This window comes from Lytechinus variegatus, chromosome 7 (assembly GCF_018143015.1).
Source record: "Lytechinus variegatus isolate NC3 chromosome 7, Lvar_3.0, whole genome shotgun sequence".
Classification (NCBI taxonomy): domain Eukaryota; kingdom Metazoa; phylum Echinodermata; class Echinoidea; order Temnopleuroida; family Toxopneustidae; genus Lytechinus; species Lytechinus variegatus.
In genome coordinates this window covers 28,594,760-28,610,768 of record NC_054746.1, presented here as the reverse complement: position 1 = coordinate 28,610,768, position 16,009 = coordinate 28,594,760, and the positions used below count along the sequence as shown (strand labels likewise).

At 34.5% G+C, this 16,009-nt stretch overlaps 1 protein-coding gene across 1 annotated transcript; it reads right to left on the bottom strand.

The window, feature by feature from the left end:
* Positions 1-223: 223 nt before the first annotated feature.
* LOC121418911 (EH domain-containing protein 1-like) lies at positions 224-14,612 on the bottom strand. The gene is made up of 2 exons (XM_041613107.1): positions 13,537-14,612; positions 224-6,268 (listed from the first exon to the last, which is right to left on the bottom strand). The coding sequence occupies exons 1-2, from the start codon at positions 14,449-14,451 to the stop codon at positions 5,561-5,563; spliced, it is 1,623 nt and encodes a 540-aa protein (XP_041469041.1). The 5' UTR covers positions 14,452-14,612; the 3' UTR covers positions 224-5,560.
* Positions 14,613-16,009: the final 1,397 nt, after the last annotated feature.

Sequence of the window (16,009 nt, the reverse complement as noted above, 5' to 3'; positions counted from 1 at the left end):
AATACTGGAAAACGTGTAAAGGTATTTGTCTATTGGGTAAAGAAAAAAAAAGAGAACCCCCTCGTATTAAAAACAACACCATCACCTCATTCTGTAGTTTTCAATGTTGTAGATCCTTTCCCACTTGAGAGATATATATGTATGCATTAATTGCCAATTAGAACTGAAAAACCCATCACAATACACATGATTTCAATAAATTGACACAGAGACTATAATGCACTCTCATTGTTTATGATTTAATGCTCCAAATTTGACAAGTACATAGGACATTCCTTTAAAAACAAATACCAATTCTGTTTTAACTCTACAAATTATAATCACATGTATATAGATGCTATGTAAACTTTGCTTCATGCCACTACGATGAAAAGCACATATTTCACTAGTGATATCAACATACAAGTTTTTGCACCTGCACTTGGATAATTTGATTTTTTTTATAACTTGTGTCAAGTTGTCAACATTAAATATTTTTGTTTTCTCATAAGAAACATTACAAGCTTGTGACATTTCTTTGCAACAAACAAGACTGAAACAATTGAAAATGTATGTTCTGATATAAGAGTGTAAGTTGTATTAGTGCAATAGACAGGTTTCTTGTTTCAACTGAAGTAACACACGTGTCATGATTCAGTTTTCTACAGTGCACAAGCCGTACATTTCGTACCTATATGCAGCAACTACAATGGAAAAAAATGAGAGACATAGTTGTCCCATATGATTGCTAAGAAGTAAACTACAGAACAAGTAAATAGATAAATAATAGCATTTCAAAGAGAGGTGGGGGAAACACAACTGCTTCAGCATTTTCAGTATTTCAGAAATTCAGTGTTTTCAAAATCAATGTAAGAATTTTTAAAATGTTTTTACAAAAGTTCCATGTGAACTATAAACTTTCAGGTAAATTATTACCACTAAGTTATGCATGAAATCACTCCATTACTGCATAAGACCCAAAACCTACATGGTAACACCACCACAAAGAGTAATTGCCAAATCAATATTTTGGGATGTATTGAAACATGTCTTTCTTTATTGAAACATATCTTGTTAAAAAAAAAAACAATCACCATCACCATATCTACCAAGTTTGAGTCTTCTGTAGTTTATATATGTACTTCCAAATAAGTCACACCAATTAAACCATTCTACATCCATTACAATTCATTTATTGACCCAAAAATTCCATCAGTTTCTTTCCTACTGCAATATACATACTGTACACGGGCCCAGTTTTACATGAAGAGATCAGTTGTGATGTATCAAGTTCACAAGCTATTTCAACCGTAGTTGTGTTGACCTGTGACCTTGAACTACTGGAGTAGACTTGATGAACCTAAAATCCACTCACTGCAGTACAATTCTCATATTTTTTAAAATGAAAATCTGTCCATTGGTTCACAAGACACAATGTTTCTCATTTTTAATCTTTAAAGGACAGAAGGATGGACATTGGACAACCCATAGTCTTGGTACTTCACCCCCAAAGCAATCCCTCACCTTGACATCAAAATATACATGTACTTTATCTTGTGCTGCAAATAGTCAATACATTGTTTTCAATACAATTCATTGAATGTTTCTTTGAAATAAAGAAAAGAGTGCACACAAACATGTACGTCAAACATTAATGAGAGAAGATTTCAAGCATTAAAATCACAAAAAGCACAATATACCCTACATTGTCAAAATATAATCTCTAACTTTTAATAGCAACATTTGTTTTGAAATGGCTAAACTAAAACATTGATCAATTCAAAACACACAAAATGTGCAAACCTTGGTAAAATGCAATGCTAATATAGAATATTTTGAAGTACTCAAGAATAAAAAGATGATGCCTATAACTTTAGCTTGAAAAGCAGATGATGAAATAAACACAGGAGTAAGTATTTACGATGCAATGTTTAGTCATTTTCGTGTCTATCACCATACACTACAATAACCCACATTGCATGAACTGTGTACACTATACAAAATAGATACTTATTTGGCTTACTATATTACATATATAAGTTGTATACATACATAATCACTAGTACTTTGACGACAATTAATCACTACACACATACATTGTACATGCAGTGAAATTTATTTGAGAAATATACATGTATACAGTATAGCAATAGTCTTCCACAAGAAATGGGCTATTAATCAATATGGACGGGCCTTGACAAAGATCTAACATGGCCTGAATTACTTCATACCCCCAGGGGTTTAAAGCTGAAGGTGATACAGATGACAAATCTCACAAGATCGATATATGTCACATCTTGGAAAGGCAAGTCCATTTAATAATAAAGTCTGCAAGACATCTCCTGACCAGCAAATTCATGTCAACAATAAAGTTATATATTTTTTTGTTCATTATCAATCATTATGAATGAAATTAATGCAAACTTCTCAAAGTTTTTACATTAAAACTGATTGATCTTACACATTCAAAATAACATTCCTTTAAGAAAATAAAGAATCAGAGATAATGAACTTGCTTGTTACAGACCTACATGTATGTCTGACAGATTTTGACTTCTTTTGCAATTGAGCTGATTAAAGTCAGAGAATTAACCTTATACATGTAAGATGTCTTGAAAAATTATTATGATATTCCCTGATATTCTATCCTCAACAAGATGACTGGGTAGGGTAGACCAGAACCAGTGTCAGAATAATCTCTGCTCATTAACATTTTATATCTGCTGGTAGAGAAGAACACAACTTAATGGCATACACACAACGGCTAGATTACATGAATAATAATCAACTCACTGAACAAACTTGGGGAGTATAAATAAATTGGAAGAAATCATTCTTTTAGCATACAAGAATAGACATTTAAAAAAATCTACTTTCTGCAAGAAGATCAACCTTTCACAGTACATGCTGTGCGACTAATTCAATCTGCCAATATCCTGATTTACAGTGTATCCTGATATTGACTAGTTATTTGTGTTTTAAAATGAATCAGTCTGAAACTGAAACTGGCAATGAGGACAAGCCAGGCATTTTTTTTCAACTACAGAAGAGTTTAATAATTGTGCCATAATTTACTGTACTGTATATGAATTCATAAACATGTACATACATATTGTTACCTCATCATCAATGTAATTTTGTACATCAATATTAATAATTGCCTAATATTAATAATTACATATTTCATCAGTTTTAATATATCTTTTTTAATAAACACCATGTTGATTCATTGGATGGTGCAAATGCTATGCATGAGTTGTCAACACTATGGACCCATAAAAAGAACTGCAGTTTTTTTGAGGGATGAAGAAGGTACATGTACATGTAATTTGGGGTAAAAAAAAAAACAGTTTTTGAAACTATTCTTCTATGCAAAATGTGCAATTTTTGGGGGAAACTGCAAAAGCGTATTTTCATAAAACCTGCAGTTTATCATAAAAAAAAAAACAGTATAAAATACTGTAACAGAGAACAGTTTACATCTCTGAACCAGTAAAATACATTCATCATGACCCATGTATGAAGTATGATCCTTAGATAGCAGGCTGTGGAATAAAAATCATAATTAACATACATGTATACTGACAAAAATATGCCCTTATCAAACAAGAGCTGAACATGTTTTACAAAGGAAATGATTATTCAATATAATAATTATATCAGATTTTTTTTAGTCTGAGGACAAATAGATTTGGAATAGATCCAAATAAACAAAGAATGATACTTCTCATTCTCATCTGATATCTACAAGTATTGTACCCCCATTCCTAAAAGCTATAAAGGAGGGGGGGGGGGGGTATTTGAAATTAAATAAATCTTAAAGTTCAATTTCTAAATTTCTTAACTACTGATCTATGAAAAATAGGATATGACATTATAAAGAGTGAATGACTCTTTTTCTTTGAAACAGAGAGGTTTGGCAAATTTGAACTTGGCAAGCAGATAAACTGACCTTCACTGAAATGTATGTTGATGAAACAAATGCTGTGCACTTCCAAGCAAACCCCCAAATCAATTAGAATTCAGAGAAAACAAAGGTACAGTTAATCTTGTGTATTAAATTTATTCATTATTTCATTAATAATATTTAATATGCCAAATTTGTTTATGATTGAGAGCATATGTTGTGTTCATATTGGGGCAGGGGTAGAGTAGTTCAATAATCATAATTCAATTTGATGAAATGCACATATTGCTAAATGATGGAATTTGAAAAAATGCATTATATGCATGTGTATGTTGGCTGCTGTGATTTACAATTATGATGCCTTTAATAGGTACAACAGGGGAATCACCCTTTTCCCCAAGTGATATAGTCAGTAATATTACACCATAGATATATATGTGATTCAATATTTCCACCTTATGTCTGCAGACTGCTGTCATGTCATCCAAATGCATGTATGTCTAAAAGAAGAAAAGGTCGACTTGCTCAATTATAATCACAGCTCTAATACTCTAAAATGACAGACTAATAATGAATATGAACATTTTCCTAATCAGACACTCAGTGACATTGAAGGGTAAGCTTATCATCTACCAGTTTTACAACAAAGATATGGGTACAGCAGGGGTACAGGCATATTTACTAATAGGATATGCCTCAGTTGGTTTGTTTTGATCTCACTATGTACACAAATAGTCAATTCCACAAAAGTAGCACATGCATGATGCTTGGGAAAGAGAATGTTACTGACTCAGCAGGGGTGCATGACGATGATAACATTTGGTAAAACATCCTTTACTACATGTAGTACTACTGTTTTTTTCTTTGGAAAAGAGAGGTACACAACATTCACACATGGTTATGATGCAAATCCATATAGTTTAAACTGGGACCTATCAGGGTATCATACTTGTATTCATTTCAATATATTTCACATCACACTACACCGTAGCCTCACTATCCGTTTCAATGACTGTGCTACATGTACTTCAAATGAATTCGGTTCTGCTGTATTGAATATTCAACACATTCAACATCGTAAGCCTTCCTGAATTAAAGTGTACGTTTGATAATTCGTACATATTGAAGTTGAGCATACAGGAAAGGCTCACACATACTTGATAGCAGAAAAGACAGTCAATGAACACATACATTTATTTGCTAATTGAGAGGAAGTACATCAGGAACTACTTTCATTTATTATCATGAGCAACAAATGTTGGGAATACCAAATGATTCCCGAGAAAATGTAACTGCCATTTACTTTCAGTTTAGTGTGCTCAACTTACAGAGGACTTTAAAAACAAGAGGAGTGTATACTAATGCAATGAACATGTACATGTAAGTGGTCACTGGAAAGGAAAGTGTACGATACAGTGTTGCACTTTTGTAGGTTGGTCATTTTCTACATACAGTATATGTATGTAGAAGTATTTTTTTTCTACTGTAGAACTGGAAAGCTTTTTTTTCTGATTCTGAAGCATTCTTTGAATGTACATATACATGTATATTTACACTTAATGTGTGCATAAATCTTAAAATGGCATTCAATTTCCTATAGATCTTCAATATGTATGTACAATGTACTGTTGCAATGTAAATTAAGTGTTACTTTAACACAATTACAATAATTGATCATTTTGGATCAACACCACTAAATCCCCTTTTATTTGTGGGTACCAAATGAAGAGGTAATTCAGCAGGAAGCTCACTTCCATCTAGTTTGATATCTATTAAATGTAAGCACAAACCAAACTCCTCTTTGTCAAGCATGCCATCTCGGTCAACATCTGAAAGCTTCCATATCCTGCCCAGAGTAAGGTTGGGCAGTTTGGACTTGACCATGTACTTCTTTGCTGCAGTGCCAGAGATCTTACCATTCAGTGGACCAAGACTTTCAAAGATCTTCTCATATTCATCCATCTTGGCCTCGACAACCCAGTCCACGATCTCATGCTTTCCGTAGTCTGCACCAACTCCGTATCCCCTGCCGAACGGACTTGACTCATCTGCAGTGAAAGCTCCGCCTCTGATGAGCTGTTTTTTATCAAGAGCCTCTTCTGTGGGGATCATCTGCATGAGGCGGGTCATGTCGGTTCCCAACATTGAATCAACCTTCTCTATCATGCGTGGTTTGAGGGTGTGGAACTTTGTGAAATCCATATCCTTGAGGACTTCCCTCATACGACTCAGGGAGGGGAAATCTCCAGGTGAGATCTGGTAGGTTCGCTCAACCTCCTTGTATACCTCGGGTAGGTTGTTGATCAGTTCCTTCTTCTTGGCTTCCTTGCCAAACATGGAAGGCATATCCCGTTTTAGAATGCTCATCACATAGGCATGGACCTAAGCAAGAAAAATAAGAAATCAATAATAAAAAGTGTAAGATTAATAAAAAAAGCCCACATACAATGTATCTGAAATACAGTGCGTCTCAGAATAAACGAAACCGAGATTTAGCGACCATTTATCATAACTTAATCATAAATAGAATAGATAAATGACCTACCAATTTAAAGCTTAGAATCTCCTCTTTCATCTGATATTACTTAGCTTATTTCTTATTCACGCATGAGTGAGCAAAAACAATTTGAAGAAAGGATACCAAAAACTCATTTGGCGAGGGGTATCTAGGTTTCAAAAAGAAAACCACATTTCTGAAAAGTTCAATATCTGCTCTTTAATTTGGTACCTCAATTACAGAAAATGGTCAAGAAATAAAAAAGTTCTGGTCATTTGAAATAAGGCTTGTATTTCCATAATTTCATGAGATAAACTTGTTTTCACCGGTTTCCCACAGAAGCTTTCGCATGGTGAACAAAAGATTTTATGCATGGCTGATCGTCAACAAAACGGAGTGTTGAGTGAGTTTGAAAGCCAGCCTGGAGAACCTCTTCATTTTATGAAATTATTGAAATTCAAGCCTTATTTCAAATGACCAGAACTTTGTTATTTCGTGACCATTTTCTGTAATTTAGGTATCAAATTAAAGAGGAGATATTGAACTTTTCAAAAATGTGGTTTTCTTTTTGAAACCCAGATACCCCCCACCAAATGAGTTTTTGATATCCTTTCTTCAAATTGTATTTGCTCACTCATGCGTGAATGAGAAATAATCTAAGTAATATCAGATGAAAGAGGAGATTCTAAGCTTTAAATTGGTAGGTCATTTGTCTATTTTATTTATGATTAAGTAATGATAAATGATCGCTAAATCTCGGTTTCGTTTTTTCTGGGACGCACTGTACATGTACATCAAACAGATGGGCTTATTTCGAAAGGGTGGGTGCTGTCGCGTTAGGGTGCGTCAACGCGAACGCGAAGATTCGTCCAAAGCCCCCCCGGTTTGGCCGAAAGGGTGCGTTGGGAGCGCCACGTCGCGTCGCGTTCACTGGAACGCGCCCTTTCGTCCAAAGCCCCCCGGTTTGGACGAAAGGGTGTGTTTAATAATAATGAATAAATAAATACAAATATTCATAAGAAAGCTGAACAAACAAAAAAGACGAGTGATATGTGAAATTTGCATTGGAACATAAATCATCATATGGCACAAACATTCTTTTTAAGGTAAAAAAAAACAATGACGGCATGCTGCATGAGGATTTTTCGGTGGAAATGTTTTATGGTGTAAAATTGATACATGTAAAAATTATGACTGATTTCAAGGTTCTTTCAAATAAAAAAAAGTAACTTACCTTCAATTTTATACTTTGCAGGTGTGTATTTATTACAAAGGAAAACATTCGTATACCTGGAGATATTTGGTGTCCCCCAAATTATAAAACTTATGGCAGATGTGTCCTGGAAGGGCAAGGCCAAAATTGATGTCGGGTCAGCATTCACAACGTTTAACTCTTCAGACCCTACCTTACTATATTTTACACTTGAGACCCTGCCTCAGTATATTTTGTGAGATGTATCTGTTGTGTATGTGTGCGTGTTGTGTGTATAATAATAATATGTGTGTGTTGTTTGTATAATAATAATAATAATAATACTTATAATAATAAAAATAATAACAATAATAATAATAATACTTATAATAATGATAATAATTTTCGCCCCAAAGAGTGAATTTATGGAAATGAATTTGGAGTGAAAAATTGGCGCCAAGTGGCTTATTGCAAGGGTGGGTATCTGATGTTATTATCATTATTATTATTATTATTATCATTATTATTATTATCATAATTATTATTATCATTATTATTATTATTATTATTATTATCATTATTATTCTTAGTTGAACTTTTCTTTCTTTTCCTCAAATTGTCAATGCTTTAAATGATTGAAAATCCACTATTTTACGTGCAAATTGGCAATGTTTGACGAAATACCTTATATTCAGCTTTCTTATAAATATTTGTATTTATTTATTCATTATTATTAAACACACCCTTTCGTCCAAACCGGGGGGGCTTTGGACGAAAGGGCGCGTTCCAGTGAACGCGACGCGACGTGGCGCTACCAACGCACCCTTTCGGCCAAACCGGGGGGGCTTTGGACGAATCTTCGCGTTCGCGTTGACGCACCCTAACGCGACAGCACCCACCCTTTCGACATAAGCCAACAGATGTGCCACAGTACACCACTATGAATAACATAACTTTCTAAACAAAAGTGACAAGAGGTTGTTCTCAATAAAGTAGTCCAACACATCTATGAAAGTTTGACAACAATCCATCAAAACAGAGTTGGTACTAGTTTTTTTTTCATGTCACATGATGATATGAGTTGCTCCCCAAATTACATTGTACACATGTGTAGTCTTATAATATAAATTCTACAAACTGTTTTTTTTTCAGAAACATGGAATAATTCAAATTTAGCCTGTCCTAGAAATAGTCATTGTCAACTGGCAATTGAATGAAATTATGCTTCACACTGAATACAATGTACAAGTGATCTTATTAACCAAAGTCAAGATCAACTTTTTCATGGATTTTCACAAGAACTTTTTAGTTTTTTTTAAAAAATAAAATCAGTTCTCTTGTTTTTCTACTTTAATAATTAAAATGAACTAGACAAGTAGACAAGTCTACAGACATCCCTCACTAGGATTGACTTTCTCTTTAGGGATGGCCAGGCTGAAAATATTTATACCTAAATAAATAGAGAGAAATTCACAGAGCAATATGCTGAAAATTTCATCAAATCAGATAACCAATAACAAAGTTACTTAATTTCAAAGTTTAGAAATATTTTGTTAAAATAGTTATATGCACATCATCATGTATATTCATTATGTCACTTTTTAGGTGGGTTGATGTCACATCCCCACTTTCCTTTTTCTTTATTACATAAAATCATAATTGTTTCAGTTTGTCATACATGTGTGAATAATGTGTCTCCTTTATAATGAAATAAGTTGCAGCAATGATTAGTTTATAGTAAATTGTCAATCAAAATTTTCAGCTCTTGGTAGAAACAATTTGAATAAACATAATTTCATATATCTAAATGCAAAAGAACAAGTCGGGATATGACATCATCAATTTGTTCATTGAATATTCATGAAGTCATGCCTAGAACTGTTTCACAAGAATAATGCTTATCTTTAAAATGCAAGAACTTTGCTACATGTATTCCTTGTCCGATTTTGATTGAATTTTCAGTTTTTGTTTGTCTGATTTTTTTTTATCTGTTTAAATCATAACATTTTCAGCCCGGAGCATCCCTTTAAAGTATTCATGAAAACATACATGTGGTAAATTTAAATGATGTATGACAGTTGTTTGCACCCTACCAACTGTGTCAAATGACAGTTTAAGTCAATGTGTAATGCAATTACCATCAATGAGAGACATGTAGGAAGTATTCAATAAATGAGGAGGATCTAACAGAGCTCTAACCATGACTGATTGAATAGCGAGGACTGAGGAAAAACTGGTGTTTGACACACAATGTAAATATGGGGGGAAATAATTTCAAATCAGGAGATGTACAGGAGTCAGTCTGATTCTCTAAAGTGAATTACATGTAACAGACCAGTATAACCCAATCATAACTACATGTACATGTAGTTCTTCCCTATTACCAATTGCATTGAAGTTCACAGTACTTCATCAATCATGGTAATTCGCATTAGCTTGTTATGACACACATGTTATACTGGTAATGTATTACACTCCATTCAAAGGCAAACCCAATTACATATGTACATGTACATACATGTATATGATTCAAGAAAAAGAACAGTCTACATGTATGACTAAACTCATGCATCTTTTAAAGTGACATATAAATTGTCATAAAGTCAGCATGCACAAAGGATATACACCCCAAATTAAAAAAGAGGCTTGAAAATTTCTATGTACAAGCAGGTATTTTGCCATGGATTTCTGTATTTTCTCAATAGTATAGTTATCAAACAATAGCTGAGTATACAGTAGTAGCTGTTCCAAGGGCAGAGCACTTTTTTTAAAAGGAAAATTTCTAAACCCTTCCAAATATTTATGTATGTATGTATAATACATGTACAGTGCACAATTTAAAAAAAGAGAAATAATAAAGGATCATGACAGGGGCATTACATGTAAGGTCAATAAAAGGGCACCAACATCCATGGACTTGGATTCAAACTCTGGTGGTTTGCTTGACTGCTGGTATGTATAATTATGTGTTTTGTAGAAAGTTAGCAACTGGTATTTCCAGCCTGACAACTTTCCTTCCACATTATATGTTTGCTGTTCCTTTGACAGATAGACATATAAATATAGGCCACCAATGAATAAAGCTCAACTTTGTTTTGTAATCAATTCTTCCATGTTAATGCAGCTATTCTAGACTCCGAGATATGCACAGAAAATAATTTGTTAATTGCAGAGTTGTCTTTTTGTGGTCAGGTTGTTTTCCTTCAGGAAATATTGATTTTATTACTTCTGAGAGTGGAAGTAGAATCAAGAACCAGAACTTTAAGCTATTTTCTTTGGAAATAAATAATAAGTGAAGCAATACATGTCTGATCCAAAATAGGTGGGCTAGCCCCACTGGATGTCTGCATTAAAGAGAGAGCAGAGTACATGCATGTAGTAGAAGTACCAACAAAAGAAGTATTCATAGTTTTCATACAGTACTACCAGCAGCGAAATGACAATATTTTACTTCTACTGTCTGTCATTAAACAAAAGTACATGTAGTAGCATGTAAATTGTTTTATAGATTGAAAATCTATTGTGACAGAAGATTATTTTATGCATCAATACAAAATACTTACAAATTTCAAGGAAAATCACCTTCATGTAACCATCCTAAACTTAAAGCAGTACTACCCCCCTAAAAAAAATCATGTATAGGCCTACATACATGTATGCAATACTCTCTAGCTAGAGTGTACTATTGAGATTGAGTCAGTATCTCAGCTTTTTGGTGCAGAAATGTCAGTGTCTTAAGGTCAGAGTTCTCTGAAAGAGGGTACTACACATTTTGGCCTACATGTTTGAAAAAAAAATAACTAGGGCTTTTTGCCAAAACTCAATAACAAGTGGAGTAATAGAAATGAATAAAATCATCTTATCCCAGTCAAGGGTAATGCAGAATTTTGGGCAAGACCCACTTTTCTGTAAAAATAGCCAAAATCTAAAATAACACACTGTACATGGGTGTAAATACCCTGTATGTAGTCAAAGAAGGATGATAAAAGGATAAAGAGAGTGAAAAGGGCCAAATATGGCAACAATGATGAAAAATAAAGAAGCCAGGGTGGAGGAAGAGGAACAATGTAGAGTAGAAGAGGAGAAGAGGAAAGAATACGAGGAAAAGAGGAAGGTATAACACATCTTGGCCTTCATGTACAGATGTATACAGCACGTCCCCCAAAAAAATTCCCTCTAAAAAAGTTCTGAATTACTGAAATATAATATTTTTCTCAGTTAAGTGTACATTAGCACAGGAATAGAAAGTGCATTTCACATTCTAGCTCTTGTGAAAATTTAATTTGTCTCGACTCAGTGGATTTGAATACATATTCATATGCAACAGTGGTGCATTTTAGCCCATCCAAGTTTTCAGCACTGCTGTATTTCTGCACTGTCTCTAGCATGTGCCATGTCAACCCCCATTTTAACATCCAGGATCTGAGCAGGCTCATTAGATAAATTTGACCATCTTCAGAGCAAGAAACACCCAGCATAAAAAAAAGAAACACCCAGCATGAAGTTTGCTTGAAAACTGGTAAGGGTATCAGTGCACCAACATGAAGCAAACTTTGTATGGTCATGGACCTACCAGACAAACCACAAATGTATCACACATTGCATTTAACATTACCAGTGGAATTTTACTAAAAAATCAAATAGGTCAATAAATAACAACCTCAGAAACTTAATCTAAATGAATTAAGTAATGAAAACAAGAATGCAGTTCTTAAAATATAGGGCCTATGCCTATTGTCCCCATCAGTGTGCATTTTCTATTATTCAAATTAATTCATAGCAAACTTGGAAAGGACTGTCAAGCTCATTTCTCTCCCTTCTGAACATGCTTTATAAGGTTGTGATTTGATAAACCTGGTTACATCATGGAGACTTCTATAGTCAGATCATGGAATTCCCTGGTCAGATTATTAATAATCAAAGTTGTTTGATATGCTAGACAGTGCTGAACAGTGAACAGCACACATGTACATTGTACAGCAATGCTGAATGCAAACTTGGAATGGGATGAAAAGCACTGCTGTTATGTTATATAACAGATTGTGTATTCAAAACTGATGAAGCAAGACCAATGAATTTTTTTTTTTACAGAAGTTAGACCATGAAATCAGCTTTCTAGTTCTGGATATTTAATTGAGAATAATCTATTCAAAAATAAATTCAGCTGCATGTCAGAGGCGCATTTCTGGTATGCTCTGTATTGTCAAAGTATAAGTAGTTCAGTAGTACTCAGTCATGCTTGCTAAATATTAAGATGTTCTCTCTAGTAATAAATGCTGAAAGCAACTGTGAACATTTGAAAATTTTAGCCTGTTTTTAAGACTTACTCATGCAAACAATGCTTAGTTTCAATTGCAATCAGTTTATTTACCATATTTCTTTGCCCAAAAGCTTGACTTATGTCATTATTTTATTTCTCTGTAAATAAAAACACAATTTGTGTAAACTAAATTTACAATTCCAAAAAACTGTTGTCCAAATTGCCAAATGACAGATTTTGTGCAGTGTACATGTACTTCAGGGAAAAATAAGAACAAAGTTATGAAGAACTGGTCATATTAATGTGACTTTGCCACTTTTCAAATAAAGTTAAGATTCAATCAACAAAAATCTGAGTTTGATGGTTTCAGTAATAATTTAAGTGTAAAGTTCAATACTCAGACATAGATATGATGTACATGTAGACTGGAACAGGAAAAAAAGACAAGATGTGTTAATGTAGGGAACAGAGTCATGTGTAATTCTAATTCTACCTGTAAATGGTGAAACAAAAGAAATAGACAAAGGAGGCAAATGTGGGGAAAGAGATAACATAACAGAAAAGGGAATAAAAAGAGATGGAGAAAGAGAGAATTTTTAAAGAAAGAAAGATCAAGATGACAATGAAGATTAAAATTATGAGATTACAGAAGTACAAAAGGCCAAATGAGAAGATGTAAAACGATTTAAAAAAATACTTACTTTGGCTAATCTTGCCCTCTTGATAAGATCATTGAGCTTTCTCAGGGCTGCATTCCGGGGAAGACTCTGGAGATCACTGAAGAGATCAACTTCCTCTGCCTCAAACAGCATTCTATTCACATCATAGTGCAGAGGCTTGTTCCAAAATGAGCCAATGTACACTCTTGAGACTTCTGGAGTATTGATGACCTTGCCAAGAGACCACATAAGGGCCCCATACACCCTCATCAATTGCTGGTGGTCGATCATGTCCGACTTATTCAAGACAATGCGAATCTTCTCATCTTGGGTTTTTATCGCTTCAATACATCTCCTAAACTCATCAGAAATATCTAGTTTATGTGCATCAAACAGGAGTATGATCCTATCTGCACGTTCCGCAAACCATTCTAGTACGTTCACAAAATCATAGCCACGATCAAGTCTCTGTTTTTCTCCTGATAAGATACCAGGGGTGTCTATGATGGTGATACTGTCGAGTACCGCACAGTTGGTTAGGGAGCATTGAAAACGATTGAGGAATGCATTGCCAAACTTTGACATCTTGCGAAATTGACGTTTTGGGTCAACAACAAGTGCATTCCCTGGTATCACCTGGTCTGTTTCACCTTTCATTACTGCAATGAATCGGTCTGTTGTGGGTTCTGGACCAACTCTCATGCCGGGAAATTCTTGTTCTAACAGATACTTGATAAAAGTGGTCTTACCCGTTGAGTACTGACCAACGAGAAGGATCATAGGCTTGGCTGTGAAATCAGCTTCATCAAGAGCCGGTGAGTGGAACTCGTGGAAGCGATATTCATCTTCAAGAGGGAAAATCACTTTTTGGTACAAGTCTTTGAGTCCATCCAAAACATTGTTAAAAACCTGCGGCTGCTTGCGCCGGGCTTCATCTTTATTTAGCCAGGTGAACATGATGAATCAAAAAGGCAAGTTGTCGTCCTTTCTTTTAAATGGCAATTCTTCTGGGTTTAAATAGCAGGTATACGGTACCGGTGTAGCTTCACGTTAATGTGGGTGTGTACAATGCATGGATGATCCGATCCGCATTGATGACACACCTTTCGCTGGCGCTGATGTCATTATTCGCAGGATCAAGGGAGTAACACGCGTGTACGTACATATATATTCAAATATACACATGAAAAACACCAGCGAACATTTATTTCGCTTAGTAATTAGACGTATTTCTGTTCGTTTCATTGAAATAGTGAGGTTCACTGAAACTTAATTCACTAAATTCTTTAATTTTTAGTTCAGCACAATCACCTAGATAAATGCATATTGATCAGGAGTAAATGCAGATTTGTCCAAAGTGGGATTCCACTTTTTAAACAACAAAATTATAAGCAAATAAATATATAAACTGGTTTCCAAAAGAAACTGATAAAAAAATAAGTTGGAACAGCTCTGCCTGTACTTTATAGGCCTATCCGATAATTATTCAATATTTAATCAAGTTTTCAAAGGCATATTGTATTTTGAAATTCAATGTTCATTTGTCTTCAATTTTGAACGATTGAAAATCCACCACAAAATAAGGTAACTATTGAAGAGAAATAAAAATGAATAATATTGCATGCGCTCGGCGGGCCGCAGATGGTTTGAGATGGTTCAAGAAAAAGAAAGAAACAGAGGAAGGTTTTTTTTCCAAAACCGTGTACAAAACGTAAAAATGACCATAATTATGATTGTGATTTTGGTCAGCCCCTCCCCAAAACCTTTCCGCGGCCCTGAATAGGGGCTGCTTTTTTTCCCCCAATACTTCCGTGTACAAAAGTGACGTAAATTTAAACTGACCATGATTTTTTAGCATGGCCCAGCCCCCCCCCCGGGCCCCCCTTGAAAACCGTTCCGCGGCCCCTACCTGAGAAAGAATAAGAAAGAAAGAAATAAAGAAAGACTTTGTGAGGAAGAAAGAGAACGTATAAGAAAAAGGGCCGAGGAAGGAAGAAAAAATATGTCAGTAAAGAAACAAAACGTAAAGAAGGAAAAATATAGAATGAACGCCAAAGGAGAAAGTGAGAGAGACAGAAAGAGAGAGGATCAATGATATTTCATTTCCGAGCGCTGTCAACCCTGTAGGCCTAATAAATCGCCGATAATCCAGGTCACATGCAGGTCAAAGTTCATTTAGGGTCAATGAACTTACTTTCAATATGAAGAATGGTGTTTTCCAAGCCCATTAAATTACGTAGATTTCCCGGCGCCCAAAAGTGTCCTCTGAAAAATTAGGCAATTGACGTAATTAACACAGCATGACATGTATAGTTAAAAGTTTGAACCCAGATAAAAAAAAAATAAGTAGTGACAATATTATTTTTTACAACAATCACACGCATATGCAGTGAGGAAAAAATTTAACAGCAAAATAATAATGATAATAAATAATATCATAATAAAGATAATAGAAATAGTATCAGTAGTAATATATAGTGACATATAGGATAAAGCATGCTCAAGGAGCTTAGAG